The 24,906-nt window shown below is 37.9% G+C and overlaps 1 protein-coding gene across 1 annotated transcript in view; it reads left to right on the top strand.

Moving 5' to 3' along the window:
- TXNRD1 (thioredoxin reductase 1) overlaps positions 1–24,906 on the top strand; it is a 97,969-nt gene that overhangs the window by 60,674 nt on the left and 12,389 nt on the right. The window contains exons 9-16 of the mRNA XM_073620292.1: positions 482–597; positions 1,311–1,536; positions 2,646–2,735; positions 4,776–4,852; positions 5,192–5,348; positions 6,082–6,189; positions 7,369–7,464; positions 24,274–24,408. Of these exons, the coding sequence (XP_073476393.1) occupies positions 482–597; positions 1,311–1,536; positions 2,646–2,735; positions 4,776–4,852; positions 5,192–5,348; positions 6,082–6,189; positions 7,369–7,464; positions 24,274–24,408 (1,005 nt within the window). The remainder of the gene's footprint in view (positions 1–481; positions 598–1,310; positions 1,537–2,645; positions 2,736–4,775; positions 4,853–5,191; positions 5,349–6,081; positions 6,190–7,368; positions 7,465–24,273; positions 24,409–24,906) is intronic.

Raw genomic sequence — 24,906 nt, 5'->3', positions numbered from 1 at the left:
CTGAGTACAGCAATTTTCCTAATGGGAGTCTCCTGAATGTAGCACACACCTGCCTCCTGACAGGAGCCCTAATCTATGGTCATGTCCTTGATTATAAAGAGTGTGCACACCTGCCCACTCACACAGCCTGTAGGTCTCCAGTAAGACCTGGACACAGGATTGAAGGCATCACCCCACCTAGTCTTCTCCGCTCAGACACGATACTCCAGAGCCCTGCACTTTGCATTAGTGTGAACCCTATTTTACCTTTCTCAATACTCACGTAGTAACAGGGCCTAAAACTGTCACACTTCTCTTTATGAAAATCCTTGTTGCTTGGCTGTCACGCTGTCATGCTGACCCTCTTACTTTAATACATTCATTCACTGACCCATATGCAGAAAAGAAAGTAAGCAATGGCAGCGTTCATGCTTATGTGATGATAGGTCTCTTTTTAATATGTATTTTGCCTTTTCCTTAAAATACCAATTTTGTTCTGCAGTCAACAAATCCAAAAGGAAGAGTGAAATATTACACTGCAAAGACATTTCTCATAGCTACAGGAGAAAGGCCACGCTACCCTGGAATACCTGGAGACAAAGAATACTGTATTACCAGGTACCAACCTAGATCATTTTTGTTTGTTTCGTACATGTTTTTGTGATCCAACGTGTACTGAACAATACTTGATAAATAAAATAAAGGGGTATGTAGAGTCTTATGGTATTTGTATGATTGTCCATACATACATGATAATATATAACTTGTGTATACAGTAGGACCTTAATAATAGTCATAAAGCAGTATATGTATAGCCAAAACTTTTATTTTTAATTTCAGATAGAATCGGTAAAGGTTAAAAACCCTGACAGTATATTTTTTGCTGTCTGTCTTGCTGAGGTTCTTTCACTCTGTGTGCTGGAGACACAACAGAAATCTCTCCAAAGTGAAGGGAATTCACCTCTTAAGCAGTTATTACTGGAACAACATTTGCCCTGACATCTTGTTCTGGTGACAACTGTAACATTTTGGTTTTCCCTTTGCTTCCTGTCTCAATAACAATGAGTACTAGGACAAACAGGGCGAGTCATTCCAGCAGAGGCAACAGACAGCCATTCAATCTTTAAAGAGGTTCTAATCCTTTTCTACTCCATCTAAAGGAAAGAAATTGTTTTGACTATACACACACTTTTACTTGTGAAAATTACATTGTTGATACTAACCATAAGTTTTAATGGGATTGCAAAATCTTCTCAGGTGAACATTTATTTTTGCGTTTTTTTCTTTTACATTATACAACAGTAATCTTTTCTGTTTCTGTTTAATTGCAGTGATGACCTCTTTTCTTTGCCATACTGTCCAGGAAAGACTCTGGTGGTTGGTGCCTCCTATGTGGCATTAGAGTGTGCTGGGTTTCTAGCAGGACTTGGTCTGGATGTCACTGTAATGGTGCGCTCCATTCTGTTAAGAGGTTTTGACCAGGAAATGGCTAATAAAATTGGCGAACACATGGAAGAGCATGGAGTCAAGTTCATTAAAGAATATGTGCCTACAAAGGTACCTTCCGAATTCTTAGCTTTGTACAACAGCTGTAAAGATACTGTATCTTTTTGTATATGAACTGTCAAAACTGTAATTATACTTTTAGGGTGTTGATGGGCTTTTGTTCATGTTGAACTGGTTTTGCATTTCCAAACGCGTATATGGGAATGCAAAACTGGCTAGAAGCAGATGGCATGCTGGTTAGAAGGAGGTCAGTTGTTGATAATCAATCAAGGAATTTCAAATGATCTCAGAAGCATCTCAAACTGATGGCATAGACGCAAGCTTAAAGTCTTTCAACTCAGGCCTTTAAACGTATCATTTCACAAACCTGGGCAATTTAATCTGAGCCTATAATGAAAGTGGCATAATTAGTGGGTACCCTTAGAGAAAACCACATGTCAGAATGATATGTAGTTTCAGAGCTATACACAGCTAAATTATGTGACTGTACCCTGCCCTCTTCCACAGTCCAAACCTTCCTATTGGTCATTTAATATTGCCTGATTGACTATTAAGGCAACTTAAAAGGTGGAGGATTCAAGGCCATGCTACACATTTACAGCAAAAGTCAATATTTGGATATAATCCCTGGTATATGTGTCTGAATTTACAAAATATTTGATATATGAATTTCATTCTAGGTAATCAATCTCTGTTTATAAGTTATGTTTGAAATGCCCAGCGCGTTTTTTTGTTTTTTTTGTTTTTTATTTTTTTGTGCTCCTTTTCTTTTTTCCTCTTTGTCTCTGTATTTGTTTTTTGCACCCAATTAGATGTTTTATTATGAAAATGTTCATCGTCAAATGGTAAAATATAATGCATTATATTCTTATTGTTCACCATTTGTTTTAACTAAATTGAGTATTTCTGTGCCTTTTAACCATTAATTATAGAAATAATTATTATAGATAATAATTATAGAAAGAAGGAGTTCTTCCTAAGTGGAGATTACTAAATTAATTATAGTACTTAATGATGCCATCAAAAATACTGTCTGTACGATAGTAAACAGAATCCTGTTAATTTAATATATAACTTGTTGAGTGATTCATTCATATGTGTGGGATTACTTTGTATGTCATTATGCTTGCATATGATATCTCGTTATCTTCTTCTGGCAGATAGAGCAGATAGAAGTAGGAGCACCTGGGAGGCTAAAAGTGACATCTCAGTCAGCTGACGGTAAAGAGATTGTTGAAGAATACAATACAGTGAGTACTAAACCCGCCATAATTATCTTTCCCAATTACTGAATAATGACATCCCTTCAATACTAACCAGAAGTCTTTGTAATGATGACAGTTACATATATCAGTATTTTTTCTTACAGAAAATGTCAAATATATCATTACAGCGGACTATAATTTGGATGACATGCTAATTCAGATGAGGTTTCTAGGCCAACATACTATTTATGCAGTCTCATCATAAAATGTTGTATAGTTAAATTGTCAGTCCAACCAAAACTGATTCTTTTTTGATACTAGTGCTGGAGAGCTAAACCATCTAATACTTTCTTTGATCTTTCAAAGACTGTATTTCTCTGCTCAAATTCGTAGTTCTGCACGCCTCCTAAGTGGGCACAAACAGAGTTGGGAATTATGGCAGAGAAATCTTACTCTTGACAATTAGAAAAACCAGGGGCTAAGGCCTGCCTGCTTCAGCTGAATGGGAGTGCCTGGTAACACATGCATTGCAATTCGGGGTGTAAGGAATTAAAAAAAAGGAGGTGATAAAACGCATCCTCGCCGTCTGTAAATGAGGCATCCAATTACCAGATTTCACCTATAATTAAAATACTGCTTTTGGGTGGACTTGTTCCTAAAAAGACTGATAATGCTTTGCTGACAGAGACTTACTCCTATACTTTGTGTTCCAGTGCTGGGTAGACCTCTTCTTTCTTGAATCTCATACATTAAAAAATTCAGAAATTAGACCATCCCCTACTTCCCAAGAACAACCCAAATATTTATTGTTCTGCAAGCTTGAGATCCTTGATCTCTCACAGACCAGCAATTAATTAACCATATGAATTTTAGCATATCTTTATGGTTGTTATAGGTTCCCACTGATGAATTAATTACTGTGTATTTGTCATTCATCTTTAAATTCAGTTTTTGGACTTATTTGGGATAGTATTGTGTGTCAATTGTGACTACACAATTATTGAAAATGCACTTTAGCTTATTTGGATAATGTTGCTTTATACTGATTTTTTTTAAATATTACATTTGATTATATATTTATTGTGTGTATGCTGTGTTCTATGAAATTCAGTTAATCAATGTGAGTGACTTATAGTTTTAGAAAACCAGTGCTTTTTTGCTGAGTAGGTTGGCTGACAAATAACACAACGTGAGATTTTATACTGCAGATAACAATGGGAAGTGACTTCCTGGTGTGGAATTCAATGGATATCTTATAACTTCAATTAGTTGGCATCATATCTATTACAACATGATAAATAATACCAAAGCATAGACAGGGCAATTTGCCTTATGTCCCATTAATTCAGTTGACACTCCAGAGCTGTAATGGTGTGCTTTGAGAAAAGTTTGAAGTGCTCTACTTTTTTCAGCGCAGCATGGTAAGATGCAATGACCCGCAGCTGTGAATAAAGATGAATGAAGTGTCACGTAACATAATAAAGTTGGGAAAAAAGAAAAATGAAACAGTGTGATGCACTAATGCAACTAGTTTCCCTTTAATCTTTTTAGGGGGTATAATGCAGCTGCTGATGGGAATGAGCCATTATACACTGGAACATCCTTTTAACCTTGTTAAGTATTTCAAGCACACATGTTTCTGAGCTAATGAATATGCCATTATCAGCCCCTGTATGTGTGCAAAAACAGGGAGCTCTATTACAGATATTTAGGTTATTAGATATTTGTTATAAATAGAAGTGCAGCAGGTAGTAAATGTTTTTAATATGGCAAATGATCCTTAAAAAGGAAAAAAGAATAGGGCTACTTTCCTCGGAAGCCAGTTAGAAGTTATTTTCAATTCCCCAACTAATAATGTAGCTTTGATCTGATTGGTTGCTACAGAAATTGTACAGAAATTGTCTGAGCTTTCTAATAATGATATCCTTATTCTGAAATTAGTGAGGATTCCCTATTTATTTTGGAGGTATAATCTATATCTATCTGTTATGTGAGGCTTTCATTTGATATTTTATGTTATGTATCTGTAAACAAATGTCTGCTCTTTATCAACAATAATAATGAGATATTATATATACTTGTCAGGTGTTACTTGCAATTGGAAGAGATGCGTGCACAAGAAAAATTGGCTTGGATATACCTGGAGTAAAGATCAATGAAAAGTATGGCAAAAACTAGCAAAAGTACTTGTGTAGCTAATAATAAAATACATGACATACATGCCACTAAGCAGCAATTTGTATCCCTGGGGTTATATGCAAGTCACATAGGATTGAATGACATTGCTACATGTTGTTCTGATTACAGCATGATGTGGAGTGGGGGACATGTTCAGTCACCTTGAAAAGCATGGACCAAACCCTAAAGAAGTCTGCTGAAAACAGAATAATCAATTCTGGGAAAGATTGTCTCCATGTGCTTATTCAGAAGTTCCTGTAATGATGTGCTATAGCTGTTATTTTAAATAATTTTCATAACATTTTCCAATTAATCTCCTACAGGACAGGAAAAATTCCAGTCAATGATGAGGAACAGACAACTGTACCGTATATCTATGCTATTGGCGATATACTAGAAAACAAAATAGAGCTTACCCCAGTGGCTATCCAAGCAGGTCGCCTTCTGGCTCAGAGACTCTATGGTGGATCCACTGTGAAGGTCAGTTATCCAAAATATAAATTTGTATTATGTCCATGGTACAAGGAAGATCAGTCCTCATGGGAAGTATACAGACCAGAATTCTGGCACAAACAACGATTTTTGTTGATGGAGATATTACAAATACCTAAGCAGTTGTAAAGATCATGGCCTTCTAGAGCAGCCTTTTTCAAACCAGGGTGCCTTTAGTTATCTTCAGGGGTGCCTTAGCAAAATGCCTAAAAATTGGCCAAAATGTTTATACATTTCAGAGGGTGGCTTAAGTCTTCCTTTTAGTTACACAAAGCCACAGGTTTTCATTGTGCACCCTTACAACCTTCCAGCCCCTGACCTCCCAACAACCAATGACATCATTGGTTGATATAGAGAATGTCAGGCTCCTGCACAGAATTCTTGTATTTCCCTCCCCTGGCCATCTCCATCACCACTGGGGTAACATTAGCTGAATGAGAGAGAGAGACTAAGGTAGGAGAGAAACATTGGAATATTAGTTAGTACCCGTGAGTGAAAGTGTATTTTTTTGTATGGATAAATCACCTCTAATGTTGGGTGTCCTACATGTGTGTATGTTGCTGTGCCATGTAAAACTATTAGTTTCGTTTTTTACATTTTAGAATGGGGTGCCTCAAGATTTTGCAGAACTTTAAAGGTTGAGAAACACCGTTTTAGAGAAATGTCAATAGCTAATAACAGAGCTGAGTTTAACTGTGCTTATTTACAATCTCTTAAATAGTGTGACTATGTAACTGTCCCAACTACTGTATTTACACCACTGGAATATGGAGCATGTGGGCTATCTGAAGAAAATGCAATTGCCAAGTATGGGGAGGATAACATAGAGGTAAGACACAGCCAACCAAACGAGTGTGATGGTACCATTCACTTTCTGTCACTGTAGAGCTTATTAAAGGCAGTGTATAGTGTTTTTTAATATATAAATGTTGCTCAAAATAAATTCCTTATTCTTTTTTTGTTCACTTAAATATTGCATAAATAACAGTATGCAGTCTTCTATCCCAGTAGATAAATCTCTAGTTTCCTATAAAAGTATCACCCTCAACTGTGCTGAAAGAATCTAGTTGTTTACAAAACTGATGTGCCATCACAGCAGAAACTCATTCTTCTCCATTAGCTCAGTAGGCGATGTGAATCTGACAAAAGGAGCTGCAAAGCAAGCTGCTCTATGCTGCTATCCCTTTAGCTAAACCATGGTACTTTGGGAATGCTTGCCATTTATGCAAATGTCATTATATTTATTACATTTATAAAACAGATTATATATAGACAGTTAAAGACCAGATACAAAACTACATTTTAAAATAAAAACATAAAAAACAGCAAATTGACCCAAAACAACCAGTTTCCCTGTAACCATTTTAGGACAGTAATCCACGACTGCAAAAATATATCTATCACTTAATGTGAACCTGAACTCAAAAAGCGAAGATTTGCTATATTATAGGGGACATCCATACATATTAATTGTTTAAGCTGCACCCCAAAAGATTTTATCTTGCATTTCCTGGTATGAGAGGGTGGCTATGCACTCCTGTGCTTACAGCCTCATAGCTGTACATAGATGAGATCTAAGGAACTGCTGCCTCTGATTGCTAATCTCACTAGATTTGGAGTGATATTTGGTGATATTGATACTGAGTTGTGGTGTTCTCCTTGCTGGAGGCTCTGACACAACAAAGCAAAGCCCTGCCTCTACCAAGATGGCTGCCTCCATACAAAGACACAGTGCAGGTTAGAGCATGGTGGGTCAGTAATCAGGGGAACATCAGTTGGTGGGAGACCACAGACAATACTGGTGAGCCCCTTTCCCTCTGCTTGCCTTTTTTTATGTGCAGCTTCAATAGTTCAGTTCCTAAGCTTGGGAGTTTATAGCCCATCTACTGCTTTGCATAGCACAGAGACACACAAACATATATTTCCGAAATGAATACATGATCTACATTTTCATTTTTACTTTGTGTGTAGTTTTAATCTTGTAAGCCTGTATTATTTCCTCTTGCAGGTCTATCACAGTTATTTCTGGCCCCTGGAATGGACAGTTCCAGAGAGAGACAGCAACAAATGCTATGCTAAAGTCATCTGCCATATAAAAGACAATGTAAGTAAGGACATGTGTGTGTGTGTGTGTATATATATATATATATATATATATATATATATATATATATATATATATATATATACTGTATATGTGTGTATACTGTCTATATATTTATATATAGCTATATATATAGACTGTATATAAAAATATTTTGTATGTCTGTATGGCTTATGGTTGCATTTATTTAAAATATAAATGATAACTATATGAACCAGAACTCTCAATAGTTAAAATACACAGGCCATTGTACAGCATTAAGAATACTTTGGACATTTAACCCCAAAAAATCAATAATGCTTTATAAAGGTAAATTCATGTTATTGCTCCATTGATTTCCAGTATAGATTCCCCTGTATTGCTTATCTTTTTGTTGCTTTTACCCATGCTGTTGTAAAATTCAGTACAAAGATTACTCACACCTATCAACTACTGAAAATTGCACGTTATATATAGATTTTGCCTTTTTCTGTTCCTTGCAGTCATTCTGAAGTGCTCTTAGCTACATAGGTGCCTGTAATGTCCTTTATTTGGATTGTTGGTGAATTGGGTAGAAAGTCAGTTCTGTGTAGGAAACATTAGGTTGAAGTATATTTTATCCTCAAAACTAAAATATATTATAGTCGCGCTTACCAGTCTTTACATGTAGTGGATGCCCTTGTTTTCTTTTTTTAGGCTTTTTTTCTTTGTTTTTCACCTTGTAGTCCTGGCACTTTTTGAATTGATATACTAAAATGCTTTGCAGTTGGCTGGGGGAGAGGGTATTAGAGGCTTTAGGGGGCACAGTCTGAAGGCTTAACACATTTGGTATCTATTTACTTGACACAAACTCATATTTTATTCTGTACAAAAATTGGGGTTTAAATTGTGTTTGTGGGCACTAAAATGTATTTTTGTGTATTTTTTCCAGAAAATTTAGATTTTATGAACACTTGCATAAATATCATGCAACATAAAACATTGCAACTACCATCAGGGCCTCTGCTATAAGAAAATATATAATCTTTGGTGGTTTTATGTAAGCTAAGCTAAAAATGCTAATTTTAACATGTATGAGAAAAATAAAAAAAAATTGCTCTTAAGGGAAAGTGGGTAATCACGCAAGTTCCTTTAAGACAAAACCTATAAATGTCATTAATTCCTTTTTTTATAAAAATCAAGATATAATTAATTCACTAGCTCATTAATTCACGTATGACATATACCATGAAATAACCAAGTAACTATTCTTACAACTTTCTAGTTGTGATAGGATTTCTGATCTCATGCTACATTAAAATAATGTGATTACTTTATTTCATGTGCATTAAATTAATTTTTTGAAGAGACATAAAGTTTATCAACCTCAAGAGTTATTTGCTGACTATAACTATCAAAGGCTTCATTAGTTTTATACAAGCCGTTAAAATTAAAATGACCATGTTGAAATGTTTGATATTAATGTCAATATTTAATATGGATACAAAGTTTATATTTAAATGCATTGTTTAATCAGTAGGAAGAAGACAGGCTTAATAGAGTATAACAATTTATTATGGGGCAATCCCATTACAATAACTAGATTTTTGTATAATCAATGTCATATTATACAATTTATATTAAAAAGTGACCTATTTATACATGACAGAATGTGAATTGGTGATGCAGGAAACAGTTTTCTGCATAGAAGTGCTTAAAGGAAAATTATCATAAGAGAAACAGGCTGCCGATTCTGACTTTTTTTTCTGAAAATGATAGTTGTCTTGCTGTCATGTTGATACTCTGGCTTCAATAACACTCGAATGCGTGTTGCTTGGTTTGCCGCGATTTGGAATTTATGGGCAGAATGACGAAGATTCTGCCCGCAATTCCAAACAGTTCCTAAATGTGAATGGGGCCTCAGTCACTAACATGGAACAAGTATAAACATAGGGAATACTGACACTTTTCTGACACTTGTGCTGTATGCTTATTCTGGGGTTTTGACTCAGAAATACTTAAGCGAGGCATAGTCAGGAAGCCAGGATTTTTTAGAAGCTCTCATAATAGGCATTTTCTGATATGCAGGTGAATACACATAACTCAAACTGTGATAAACTAAGTGAATTTACTATATACTATACTCTACTCTATTATACTATACTCTACTTTATTTACTATATAATCCTAATAACTAAAATTTCATATAATCTATGCCACATTATTATAGGTTCAAAAGTTTTCAATCATTTAAAAATATTATCTTTCATTAAAAAAACACCTGGTGATCTGCTATGAATATAGGTTGACAGCACCCCCAATGTCTCTTCCGAGTTGTCACCCGCTCTTATGATGGAGACTACAAGTAGCCATGCCATTGATTAAGCATGTTCCACTAAAATGATGTACAGCAGTTGCTAAAGGACATGCATGTAGACATGAAGTGGCTGCAGGAGATCAGCAATGATGATATGCAACATAGGATGAAAAAAAAGGTGAACACAGTATTTTATTTTAAAAAATGTCAGTTGCTTATGATACAAGGTGCTTTGGTAAACTAAAAACTATTCAGTAAGAGTTCATATCTCATTTTCTAGCCCAACAGTGGGCACAACAACTATACCCTTGCAATGCACCCTGCAAGGGTTAAATGCTCATTATGTCTAGGGGTGCTGGAATAAGGAGAAATATCTAATTCCTTTCTCCAGCACGGTCCTTCTAGTCATGGGTTCTGCAGCCTCCTTTCTAAGCCGCTCAAGGCTTCCGTCACACTTATGCCCACTCCATGTAAAATGCAGGATTAATAACCCTGCTTTGAAAGTGATGATGTAGAGAGACCCCCTGGATGGGTGGATGTTACATGTTTATGTTTTATTAAAGGGTTTTGTTGTTTAAAATTGCTGTCTATGGTTAGATTTATGTGTTAGAATATTGCACTGTTTAGTTGTGTTTGCCCAGCTGAGGTGGTACTCCTTCAGAGGGAAAGGTTAACTCTGCTGGCCACGTTTTCTTGGCTTTTTGAGGAAGTACTGCCCTCTACTGGGGCAAACATATATAAAGGGAAGGAAACCACTTTTTGGGGGCGCTGTAGTTAAAAATATGGCTGGAGGTATGGTTCCAGGTCTCACCACTCAAGGAACAGTAGCTGAGCTAGGATGTAATTGCCTATATGCCTGAAACCACCCCCTGTTGAGAACCCAGTCGGGGTTCCAGGAATGTAGACTTATCCTTTGGCCTTAAAGGGACTTTCTAACCTAATTAAGTTTGACTACATCATGGGGCATTCACGGCACCAGTGGACTAAGTAAGGGGCACTTAAAAGATTGTGTACAGGAATGTTTAGTGAACACAGGTGTAGTGAAGATAACTTGTTGAACTGTTCATCTGTTACAGTTCAACTTCAGTAAAGAACGTTTATCGGTATTCAACTTGGCCTGATCTGAAGTTACTTGAGGACAATCTTAAAGGGGTGCCATGCATGGCATATCCAAAAGAACAGGGCTTAATCCGGGTACAAGGAGAGACAGAGAATATATATAAAAGATGCAACACAAACGTCTAGCATGCAGTGAAGCTTTTCAGAGGAGGATATATTGTCATTGCTAATGACTTCAGTACCAGTGTCGGGTGCAGCCAGCTGGTCAAAAAGCGGTGACTTGGTAAAGGTGATGGAGGCCCTGATAGTGAAGGAGCTTGTGTGCTTAGGCTCCTTTCTTAGCGACTGGGACCCCACTAATGGATCTGACATCACGGCATGGGGCGTCCTAGGGACTCAGCCTGGCAGTCACGGAAGATGGAGTGAGGCCTCGGGAGATAATAAGCACGGGTTATGTACAAGTTCAGCTTCCTAATATTCAGGTGAAACCTACAAATCGATATCACTGGGAGTGAACTGACTGGATACTGGGCTGGTGTAGTCTAGTGCAAGCTCAGCGGTACTGGCTCAGAAATGTTGTACAAGAAAAGAGAGAAGAGTTAAGAAGTATAACGAGGAAGTGTAATCTAACGTGTACAGAGTGTAATGGGTTATGAACTGTGCCATGAACTACAAAGAGGTAATTGTGTTGTATTGGACACTTTTAAGTTGGAGTGCTGCCTTAACACCAGCATTGTGTTAAACGGCAGCCTCAATCTGCCATTTGGGGCACTAGCGAGATCTCTCTCAGGGCTCCCACTTGGGTGCAGTAAGCCCCGCCCACACGTCCACAGACTTGAGTTTTGGGGAGAATTGTGCAGCCCCGGAGCAGGGGATGGGGTAAGTAATAATGCCAGTTCCCCCACCCACTCGACATAACCAGCATGTAACTCTTGCAATGTGGGGGGCCACACTGCAAGGATAGTTGGGCTTTAAAGATAAATTCTAGACTGATATAAAAGACACAAACTAATATGTATATATAATATATAATCAAACATTATTTATTGTATTTGCTGAATGTAAACTGTGAAAGTATCTGAATTTGACCTGGTATCACCTCCTTCAGGCCCTGTACAGTAGGGCTTGACTGGAGAAAAAAGCAGTAAAATGAGTCCATCAGTTCATGTGCTGGCAAGATTTGGCAGAAGGAAAGAGTGGACTGACAGAGAGGTGAGCTTATCAGAGTGCTGCCTCTCCTTTCTCATGTAAAGTCAAAGGTTGGGGAGGGTCCAAGACAGCCTGGGCTCAGAGGAAGTGAGTGAAATGATGTTGGATATCAGACTAAAATAATATAGTGGTGTTAAAGAAGTACCAAGGGGACATCTCTGGATTGAAGGTGAATAATTTAGCAAACATTGCTTTATTTATCTTTTCATTGGCTAGTTTGTCAATTTTTCTCTTGTTATTCTTTGCTGGAGTTCTGCTTAAAGTACAGTATTTTACTGGATAACGTTAGAAGCTCATTGAATGCTTCTAATTGTAAAAACAATGCAGAGTAATGAAAATGCATTATGCTTTAGTGATTTGACCACATTGTGTATTACCAACCCAGGTATAACCAGCATAAGCCATAATATCAAGTCACAGATTATCATTATAACTTTAGTAATTGGCTATCTTTCTAGTTTCTTTGACAAATAAATTAACTTATCATCAAGGCCCTCGGTTAATTCTAAATTTCTGTAAAAGGTTTGGTATTCTGCATCTCTGACAAGAGACTGGCTATAGAAAACTCAAACCCCAATTTCAAATAGTGTAACAAAATATACAAAGAAGAAAGAAGATTATTTTATTTGTTATCGGTTATGCTGTACATTTGTAGCCCAGGTTTCACGTTTGCAAGTCAATGGATAGTCAATGCCATCTCAAGCATTATACTTTCAGTTCAAAAAAAAAAAAATCAAAACTGTAAATATACATAGAGTATTTTTTTGCTCTGTAGAATATGCAGTCATTCCGAGCATTCTGTATGCATTTTGGTGACAAGCAAAACCATTGAAAATAACTTTGAAAGTGTTTTTCATTTTGTAGAGAAATTGCGCTGAATGCCAATCTAAATATACCTATATGAAGAATTTTGAAAATGTATAGACAGTTTATTTTTATTATATTACTTTAAATCAATTATTTGCAGGGTTTTATTGAATGTTACATGATTTTTTTTTATAATAGTCAACTACATGCTCCACATTGATTGTTTAATAACTGTAAAGGTTAGATAACTGATTTTGCATTGACCAGGGACTGTGTGCTTATGGGAGACAGCACATGGAAAACTACCTAGGCTTTTAATGTTCAGTTAATGGGGCTAATGGCTAGAACTGTGTTATCTCCTAATTTACCTGTATGTTAATGGAACATAATTAACTCTGTTAAATCTTTTGTGTTAAGTGCTAGAAACAAATGCTATGCTTCCCTGACACCATGAATGAGTGCTCATGTTCATTTTTATAATAAAACCAGGTTTTATTGCTCCCAAGCTGATACTGGGACATTTCCCTATAGGGGCCTTGGTCTGAATGTCTTTTTGTTAGCCCGAAGAGCTCTTTGAATAAATGGCTGTACACTAGACATGTGCGATTAGTTTTGTACAAATCAAAAATTCGTACAAATTTCTGTAAATTCGTACATTCGGGAGGAATCCGAAATACGAATTGCTATGCTTCTGAATTTTGTACGAAATACAAAATTTCCTTTACGAATTTCAGATACAAATTCCTAACGAACATTCGTAATTGTTACGAAAAGTTAACAAACCTAAAAGTTAAAAACCCAGGAAGTCAGCACAGCACAGGGATGGTGGGAGCCCTTCGTAATGATAAATTCATCATAATGAACATTTGTAATTGTTACAAAAATTTAACAAACCTAAAAGTTAAAAACCCAGGAAGTCAGCACAGCACAGGGATGGTGGGAGCCCCTCATAATGATAAATTCATCATAAAGAACATTCGTAATTGTTACGAAAGGTTAAGGAACCTAAAAGTTAAAAACCCAGGAAGTCAGCACAGCACAGGGATGGTGGGAGCCCCTCGTAATGATAAATTCATCTTAACGAACATTTGTAATTGTTACGAAAAGTTAACAAACCTAACAAAAATTTGTATTTCGTATGAAATTTCGGACACGAATTACAAAATACAAATTAATTCTAATACGAAACGGAACGAAAGGAAACAAATTTATTGAAGGCGCACATGTCTACTGTACACACGGGCAGAATATCAGGCGGCATCAGCCGGTTCAATAGAAACCAGCCAACCGGTGTACAGCGGCCGATCTGGCTTCTTTTGAGGGGGCATGACTGAAAAAGGTCTGCCTGTCGGCATTCGATCAGTGCTCTCAGCCAATGGCTGAAAGCGATGACTGATGTATTCTGGGGTGGAGGACAGTCCCCCTGTCAGAACTCCATAGCTCAGTAGCTCAGCAAGGGGAGATTGCTGTACTAACATTGGATTATTAGTGCAGTAGCTCCTCTCAAGCTATTCTTTTTTTTTTTAGTTCAGCAAAACAATAGTGTGTACTAGGCTTAAGTCTGTTGCAGGGCAAAACCTACCCTGTGTGCGGATACATTTCTACCTCTTGTTTGCATATTTAATGCTGCCTGTCAGGTGGTCATTACATTAATACTGTCAGTCAACATACAGTGGGGACGGAAAGTATTCAATTTAAATTTAAATTTAAATTTTTCCCTCTTTGTTATATTGCAGCCATTTGCTAAAATCATTTAAATGCATTTTTTTTCCTCTTTAATGTACACACAGCACCCCATATTGACAGAAAAACACAGAATTGTTGACATTTTTGCAGATTTATTAAAAAAGAAAAACTGAAATATCACATGGCCCTAAGTATTCAGACCCTTTGCTCAGTATTTAGTAGAAGAACCCTTTTGATCTAATACAGCCATGAGTCTTTTTGGGAAAGATGCAACAAGTTTTTCACACCTGGATTTGGGGATCCTCTGCCATTCCTCCTTGCAGATCCTCTCCCGTTCTGTCAGGTTGGATGGTAAACGTTGGTGGACAGCCATTTTTAGGTGTCTCCAGAGATGCTCAATTGGGACAGTCACGGAATTGTTGTGAAGCCACTCCTTCGTTATTTTAGCTGTCTGCTTAGGGTCATTGTCTTGTTGGAAGGTAAACCTTCGGCCCAGTCTGAGGTCCTGAGCACTCTGGAGAAGGTTTTCATCCAGGATATCCCTGTACTTGGCCGCATTCATCTTTCCCTCAATTATAACTAGTCGTCCTGTCCCTGCAGCTGAAAAAAACCCCCACAGTATGATGCTGCCACCACCATGCTTCACTGTTGGGACTGTATTGGACAGGTGATGAGCAGTGCCTGGTTTTCTCCACACATACCGCTTAGAATTAAGGCCAAAAAGTTCTATCTTGGTCTCATCAGACCAGAGAATCTTATTTCTCACCATCTTGGAGTCCTTCAGGTGTTTTTTAGCAAACTCCATGCATGCTTTCATGTGTCTTGCACTGAGGAGAGGCTTCCGTCGGACCACTCTGCCATAATGCCCCGACTGGTGGAGGGCTGCAGTGATGGCTGACTTTCTTCAACTTTCTCCCATCCCCCGACTGCATCTCTGGAGCTCAGCCACAGTGATCTTTGGGTTCTTCTTTACCTCTCTCACCAAGGCTCTTCTCCCCCGATAGCTCAGTTTGGCCGGACGGCCAGCTCTAGGAAGGGTTCTGGTCGTCCCAAACGTCTTCCATTTAAGGATTATGGAGGCCACCGTGCTCTTAGGAACCTTTAGTGCAGCAGAAATGTTTTCGTAACCTTGGCCAGATCTGTGCCTTGCCACGATTCTGTCTCTGAGCTCTTCAGGCAGTTCCTTTGACCTCATGATTCTCATTTGCTCTGACATGCACTGTGAGCTGTAAGGTCTTATATAGACAGGTGTGTGGCTTTCCTAATCAAGTCCAATCAGTATAATCAAATACAGCTGGACTCAAATGAAGGTGTAGAACCATCTCAAGGATGTCTGAAGAAATGGACAGCACCTGAGTTAAATATATGAGTGTCACAGCAAAGGGTCTGAATACTTAGGACCATGTGATATTTCAGTTTTTCTTTTTTAATAAATCTGCAAAAATGTCAAATATTCTGTGTTTTTCTGTCAATATGGGGTGCTGTGTGTACATTAATGAGGGAAAAAAATGAACTTAAATAATTTTAGCAAATGGCTGCATAACAAAGAGTGAAAGATTTAAGGGGGTCTGAATACTTTCTATCCCCACTGTATCTCCTATAATATGATAATCTACAACTAATTGCATCATTTAAAAATAAATGGAGAGTTGCCAAAATGTTTGCTATTTTTAAGTCCTTGTATATCTTTTTAGAATATTTCCTACAAGACAGTATAACTATACAGGTTATGAGAAGGGACTACCTCAATTTAAAAGCTCCCACTCTAATCAGTGTATAGCATAGTAGAATATTCCGTAAAGGCATGTTGCAGTCTCACTCACATGAATTTATTAAGAATTACTACATATAGCCTCCAGTCACTTTCCCCATTTTTTGATGATTAGAAACTGAAAGTTTTAGCCTGATTGGTGGCTGTGTGATACCCAGTAAAACAAATCAAAAGAGTCTATAAATAAAAATAAGACGTCCTACAGGTGTAACATAACTTGTCAGGAAAGATCAACATAATTATTCCAATTTTTCTGTTATACTAATGATACATTTTAGGAAACCATTGACCTTAAATTAAACTGCGTAAAGTTGTTATCTACTTAATGAATAAGATCACTGTCAGAAATCCCCTAGATAATTTTAAAGAGTTTTTTAGTCCGCATCTTAGCATTTCAATATTTGGACACTGCCTTAAAGTGTCTTAAAATCCTTACAGTATTAAAAAAAAATAGTTACCCTAAAAAACTGCAGATTAATGTAAACAATGTCTGTCATTAACATCTTCTTCATAGAAAGAGGTTATATTTCATTTGGTACACTTTAACTATTTTGTTCAAGCTGTATTTTAGGTGTGTTTTGACATAAGCATGTCTAAAATACAATTATTTTATGTTTAATATTATATTGTAATTTAAACATTTTCAAACTGATATTCAATATGAGTTTTGTTTAGTTATTAGTAAAAGAACAAAAACAAACTGTATAGTGTTACTAAACCCACAACAGAAAAATCAGTCTGTATATGCAGTAAAGCATGCTTGTTATACTCACTGTGGAACCTAAGAGGTTAATCCTCTGCATTGTGTAAAAAGGCTGTTTGATCTGTCTACTTTCACTGTCCCCAAACCATCTCCTGATAGAACAGAGGCTGGGGGAGAAGCTGCACATGCTCAGTTTGGTGTGTATTGCTAGAGTTTTTTTTCTTAGGAGAGTGCATGTGATCAGCACAGGGCCAATCAGCACTGTTCAGACAGAGGATCGGGGTCCTGCAGTCTTATAGGACAGTCAGAGCAGAATGAAAACTCCTCCTACAAGCTTTAACCAGACACTGAAAGAATTCACAAGACTGCTATATACTGCTGATGAAAAAAAGATATTTAGAAGTTTCTATTTACTTAAACTATTGCATTTCCGTGTATTGTGGTAGACCAGATATAGAGAATGCAGGGTCCTGGGTTTAGTAACACTTTAAACAAACATTTGCTGAATGAATTGTGGTTGCCTGGGTTAACTGACTAGTTAAAAAATTGCCATCTCTGCTAGGAGAGAGGGAGGGGGGTGTTCCCCTCCTCTGAGTCTCAATTGTTTTGTTGTCAATCTCCTGTTCAGGTTTGTTCACTGTTATTCATTACTGTTATTCATTTATACCAGTAAATAAGCTTTTATAAAAGTGGAAAGTAACTTCAAGCTCACCACCTTCTTGCTGCAATTATGAAATATTAACCACACACAATTTCACTGACATAACTATAATTAAATAAAAGGACAATTTTAAAGCATTTCGTTTTTGGTATGAAACATAATTTAACTATATGAAAAAAAGTACTCCAGATTTCCTTTAAATTACATTTTACAAAATCAATTTATTGGTTCAGCTGGTAAACGTGAACATTGCCTGGTAACTAGTTAACCAAGGAATTGGTTAACATAAGGTAAAAATGACAACCACAGAAAACAGATGGTGCTCATGTATGTGACAATATCTTTCTCTGCAGAAAGTGAGCTTTTTGGCTTCTCGTGTATAATTAGAGTGCATATTAGCACAGCCGTTTACAGTAAAGCTGAAGAACTTAATTGGGTTTACAATGAGGAGATTTTATCTAAGATTAAGAACCCGTGGTGTGTTTGTAAATGTATTAAAGGGTCAATTTACTCAAAATTGATATTGAATTGTAGGGTAAATTCCACTTTTGGGTGTACTGGCACTTTAAAGAGTGTTATATCTTATCATTTGTGATGGGATGGTACTTTAAAGAGGAGGTAAGGTCTTCCTCTCTAATTGTACCTACAGGTAAGCCTATAGTAAGGCTTACCTGTAGGTACTGTAAATATCTCCTAAACTTGCACCACTTGGCCCGCTCAAGCTGTTTTTCAGGACCCGTACCGTGGCCGTTGGCATGTGTGGGAGTGACGTTATCGCGGCTCCGGCCAATCACGGCGCGGGAGCCCGCGAACCCGAAAGTAACTCCGGGAAAGATGTTGGGCATGGGAGTGCAGGCGGCACTGTAGGGCATTGTTCTTAGTTAAGTATTTCATAATGAGGGATGCATACTAGCTCATTATGCCTTTGTCTTGCAGGGTTTTTTTTGGCATTTTTTTTTGGAGGTTTACAACCTCTTTAAGCTAACATTTTTTCCCAGCAATATTGTGGTTTTGCAGCAAAAAAAAAAAACAAAAAACGACCATGTTCTTATGTTGGACATAAGAACATGAAGACCTTACAGCTGTTTAATGGAGAAGTAGGGCCAAAGCTCTTTTGTGCAGAACGAAGTGCACTCCTATGACCCGTACTCATCCAACAGACTCTGGAGGGATCTCAACTTTAATGTCGGGATTCGCCCAGATTCCAGACCACCAGCACGTGACTGAGAGCTTGAGCCAGTTGCTCCTGCACCTTCCACAGCCCAGTGCCACCTCCAGTGGTCAATGACAGTCACCAGCTCTCTGCACACTGCACACGAGAACTGAATGATCAGAGGTCTTTGATAGCTCAGCTCTTGGTCTTAGAGAAGGCATGGCCCAGATGCAGCATCAGACCAATGCCGCATCCAGCTAGGTGAGTATGTATGTTTTAAATGGGTTAACAATGAGACTTTCATGAGAACTTACATTGCTATAACTTACAGTTGCACTCCAGGCAAACAGCTAAATACACAGATAAAATACATATATGAAAGCTGTTCCACCTGCTAAAGAATTTCTATTTACATACATTACATAGTTATTACATAGTTGTTAAGGTTGAACAAAGACACCAGTCCTTCCAGTTCAACCTGTGTGTGTGTGTTTATGTCCATATTAAATTCCATATCCTTGTATGTTGTGATCATTAAGATGCCCATTTAAAAGTTTTTTTAAACTAGCGACACTCCCTGCTGATACCACTGCTTGTGGAAGGGAATTCTAAATCCTCACCACCCTGACAGTAAAGAGCCCTTTACGCAGTTTAAGGTTAAACCGCTTCTCCTCCAGTTTCAATGAATAGCCATGTGTCTTTTCAAACTCCCTCCCACTGTAAAGTTTCTTCCCTATGCTAGGGTCACCACCAGTAAGATATTTGTATATCACTATCATATCTCCTCCCAAGCATCTCTTCTCCAGAGAGAATACGTTAAATGCTTGTAGTCTTTCTCCATAATTGAGGTCCTCCAGTCCCTTTATTTGCTTTGTCCTTTATTAGCTGTCCATTCTGTCCTGAGATTTAAGCTGGCTATAAATGGATCAGTATTTGGCAGGTTCAGCGGTGACCAGCCGAATTTTGATCCATGTATTTTCGATTTCACTTGACAGAAGTCAATCTAATGATCGACTTCTGTCCAACGGGAATGTTGGAAAACTTGTCGATCAGTGGCTATGGCCAATTGGCTGCAGCCAACGATCAGTGTATTCTGACAACGGAGGAGTCCCACTGTCAGAATACAATGACACAGAAGGAAAGATTTTTCCATCCACCTCACTTGTGTGGATGGGGGAATCCGTTATGTTTTTGTGTGTTTTTTTTGATCAGCTTTCAATCAGCCAGATTAAAAAAAAAACAACTGTAATCTATAGCCAGTCCAACAAATCTCTGCCCCACAGCATAGATCTGTCTTATAAAGGAGGGGACTTCTTTCTTTGCTGCAATTTAACTTTCACTTTATGGTCTCCTCCCTACCCACACCCTGCACACTAATGGGCTAATCTCTCTGCCCTCTTCTCCAATCAGAATGCTTCTTGCACTGCAACACATGTAATTGGATCCTTGTGCTTCTTCCCTTCCCCTCTCTGAGCTCTGCTTTCTAGAAGCAGTCTAATTCATATACCGACACTGCTTGTATTCAGAAACAATTAATTTAATTAATTATAGAGCTGAACTAATTAGTCCCTTATAAACCTGGAGTTCAGATTTCAGATTTGGCCTATGATGCAAAGGGGTTGATTTACTAAAGGCAAACAGACTGTGAACTTTGCAAAGTGCAATTACATTCTGCAAGTGCAATTGCTCCAGAGCTTAGTAAATGAGCAGAAGCTCTGCTGACTTCCATCATCCAATCATGTGCAAGCAAGTGCAGTTTTTTTTTTTCCTGCATGTGATTGGGTATTCTTTGCAAAGTGAAGCTTGACCTCATTTACTAAGCACCGGAGCAACTGCACTTGCAGAGGGTAACTGCACTTTGCAAAGTGCACAATCTATTTGTCTTTATTAAATCAACCCCACAGTATTTTATAAACAGAGGCTTATGATCTCTGTCATTAGAATAGAGCCTGACTTTTCCTGAATGATGAGACTGACTAATGTTTGTACTCTAATAAAACATGCTGTAAAATATGCTGATATAGATAACACAATTACTTTTCCATCATTGTCACTTCTAGCCTCCAATTTCCCTGCACATCCGATATCCATGGCATATTATGCTAGGCTAAATAAGAAATAAGAATTGAAATAACCATTCTCCTTGGATGGCGGCTGTCACCTTGCACCACTCACCTGTGTTGTGCTGACTATGGTAATGCGACAGGCCATAATCATAAAGATGATGAATGGCAGGAGAATAGCATCAGTTCTACTAACCTGGCTTGTGAAGTCTGCTGACCCCTATAAAACAAGCTGACTTATGTGCTACATAACTGGGATAGTGATTGCCTTAAAAACTAGACATTTAACATATAGTGACTTCATCTCAGAGAGATCACATATCATCTCCCTACAGTGAAAGTGAGTTTTTAAGGGATCTACTGACATCTAAACACTCCTATCCAGCAATTAGAAATTATTTAATGTTTTATTTTAGTTTTTCTTTAGTTTTATTACAGAGCTGCACAGTGAATCTTAAACAAATTCCTTATAAGCCAACAGCGATTATTAAAAATCATAAGAGCCCTTGCACACTGGGGTGGTTTGCAGGCGCTATTGCGCTAATAATAGCGCCTGCAAACCGACCTGAAAGTGCCGCTGCTGTGTATCCAGTGTGAAAGCCCCGAGGGCTTTCACACTGGAGCGGTGCGCTGGCAGGACGGTAAAAAAAGTCCTGCCAGCAGCATCTTCGGAGCCGTGAAGGAGCGGAGTGTATACCGCTTCTTTACCGATCCTGCCCATTGAAATCAATGGGACGGCGCGGCTATACCGCCGGCAAAGCGCCTCTGCAGAGGCGCTTTGCGGTGGTATTTAACCCTTTCTCGGCCGTTAGCGGGGGGCAAAACCGCCCCGCTAGCGGCCGAATACCGACGGTAAAACGCCGCTAATAATTGGGTTTATAAAATGTTTCTAAATTGGTTGTTCTTCACTTTGGATATGAAAATTTCCCAATACAGTTGTCCCTCTTAATAAGAGCCTTATTCTTGCTATCCTACCAGCGTTGTCCTCTTCCTCTTATACTGTGAGTGCAGCGTGCCATGGGGATACCTCCCCTTATTGATTTACTATAACTGAAGAGTGCAAAATCTGGTACAAAATCTGGTACACCTGTGCATGTTAGTCAATTGGCTTCTAATTTCAGCTTGTTCAATTAAGCTTCGAGAAAAAAAAACTGGAAGCTGATTGGTTTCTATGCAAAGCTGCACCAAATTTTGCACTCTTCAGTTTTAGTAAATCACCCCCATTGCCTTATGTGGATGGTCCATGAAAACGTGCCTTCACAGGAATTGTATTGTATGATATTGGATGTCATTTAGCCCTGGCAACATCTATTGATGGAAGGCAATTACTGCTGGCAACAGCTTCAGAGAGGAGGGGAGTAAGGCAGCAGACCCTTTACTTCTACGTCTAAATCCTCACCTTGTAAAACAACCCATTCCGTTTAAAATAGAAATGAAAGGCAAAACATTTGTGTGTACATATAAAAAAAAAATATATATATATATATATATATATATATATATATATATATATATACTTTTTTTCCTTTTTTGTGATCACACACCCTCTGTTCTCAGCTGCATTAAGGAACTAAGAGAGCTGGGGGATGAGAAACAGCAGGACACTGAGCTTCCCAGTGAATGGCTGTGCTGGGAGAGGGGGGGGTCAGCAGAAGTTTGATTGTTGAAAATAGAAAAGCAGAGGGACTGGCAGGAACACCAGGGATTTCACACAAAGGAAGCAATACAAAGACAACGGGATACTTTTTCATACAAGTACATGATACAGCAGACACATATCAAGAATATGAAATGTTTGGTTTACATATTCTTTAATGCATAAGTGAAGTTAACGGCCTGAATTCAGCATTTGCTTAGGATCATTTGTAGAATAACACCGGTATTTCCAGGCACTGCAAGATTTGTGCACTTCAGCAGCTTTCAAGTACTTTTTAGGTTCATATTCATGTAAAAAAACATATTAATGCAAATCATTTTTTGTGTGTCTGCAGTGCATCCAAACTTCTTTTCACGTTGTCATTATGGGGTATTGTTTCTAGAATTTTAAGGAAAAGAATTAATTTAATCTATTTTGGAATAAGGCTGTAACATAACAAAATGTGGAAAAAGTGATATGATGTGAATACTTTCCGGATGCACTGTTATGTACACTTATTTGTGTACACTGGTGTAGCCAACTGTAGTTATTATATATGAACGCTGTGGGGTTGATTTGCTAAAACTGAAGAGTGCACAGTCTGGTGCAGCTCTGCACAGAAACCTATCAGCTTCCAGGTTTTGTGTCAAAGCTTATTTGAACGAGCTGATGCAAGAAGTTGATTGGCTACCATTGCACAGCTGCACCAGATTATGCACTCTCTGGTTTTAGTAAATCAACCCCTGTGGGGTTGATTTACTAAAGGCAAATAGACTGTGCACTTTGCAGAGTGCAGTTGCCCTCTGAGAGTGCAATTGCTCCAGAGCTTAGTAAATGAGGTAAGGCTTGACTTTGCAAAGAGTACCCAATCCTGTGCAAGGAAAATTAAAAAAACAGCATTTTTGCTTGCACATGATTGGATGATGGAAGACAGCAGATCTTCTGCTCATTTACTAAGCTCTGGAGCAACTGCTCTTGCAGAGGGCAACTGCAAGAGCAGTTATTTTTCCCTTTAGTAAATCAACCCCTGTGTATTCTGGTTAGTAATTCAACACAATGAATGTACTTTACTGTTCCTTCCTCTTAGTGAAAGTTTGAGCCTGCCAAATTGGTTAAAAATAAAACAGCTCGTTATCTTCAAATACCCTATGTTAAAAGTAATTTAGCAAAAAAAGAAATTGCACTTGTGTGGTCTATAAACAACTAAGGGCAAAATATGATGACATGTATCGAGCAACTAGCATGTACAAATGTAAACCATAAATATTGCTTAAATATAAACTGCACAGTAATAATACTTTGTAGTCATTGAAAATACACAATAGTTTGCCTTTCATGGATACCTTTTGGAAACATATAGGCTGCCATTGCTGACTTTTGTATCTAGTTTCCTGACTGTCATGCTAACCCTCTAAGTCACTGAGCCAGAATTAGTTTGCATATACTTGATTTTGCTCTGACTTCTCCAAATCTGTATAATTATTCCAGGTTAGTGAGTCAGAAAGTATTAAACCCAGGTGGTCAGTAAAACTAAGCAACTAAATTTTTCTTTTTAAAATTATGATTAGCAATGGCAGCTTTCTTAGAAAGTGTTTAAAGTAATGCTGAAGGGACCCCATGGGAAATCTTCTGTGTGGCTTCTATATAGTGCCAGTACATTCAATACGCTTTTCTTACATGGAGGAAATGTTATGAATGGATTTATATAATGTATTACAATATTATGTACGTACATGCTGATGGTGAAATGATGTTTAAAGGTCATATGCACTGCATTTTGTTATAGGAACGAGTGGTTGGCTTCCATGTCCTTTCACCTAATGCTGGAGAGATCACACAAGGATTTGCAGTAGCAATAAAATGTGGCCTCACAAAAGAGCAGCTGGACAGCACGATAGGAATCCATCCAGTATGTGCAGAGGTATGTGTGTTCCTCTCCTATCATTGCTATTTGATGTGTTTATTATCAAACTGAGCTCATGATAAGACCTAGCTACTGAGAACAGCTGCCTGCAGACCATTCATCTTACAGGCAGCCCCATAACCAAGACATGTGGTGTTGTAAAACATATGGACAGTATCAGCCATAGAAGTCTAATTAGAGTGTTCAAACTACTTTACCTAGACAGTCATTTCATCCTAATGATTTGTCATAAGCCTGATTACATACAAAGCAGTTAAACAGTCAGTCTATTCAGGAGTATAGGTGGAGCCTGGGAGCATGTATTTGTCTTAGTGTTACTAAACTCACAACAGTAAAATCAGTCTGTACATGCAGTAAAGCATGCTTATTATACACATTGTGGAACCTAGGGGGTTATTCTTCTGCGTTGTGTAAAAAGACTGTTTGATCCTGTCTTTTCTGATACTCCTCTTCTTCCACAGTCCCCAAACCATCTCCTGATAGAACAGAGCCTTG

This window comes from Aquarana catesbeiana, linkage group LG03 (assembly GCF_042186555.1).
Source record: "Aquarana catesbeiana isolate 2022-GZ linkage group LG03, ASM4218655v1, whole genome shotgun sequence".
Lineage (NCBI taxonomy): Eukaryota > Metazoa > Chordata > Amphibia > Anura > Ranidae > Aquarana > Aquarana catesbeiana.
The sequence above is the reverse complement of the archived record's forward strand: the minus strand, read 5'-3'. Positions and strand labels throughout refer to the sequence as shown.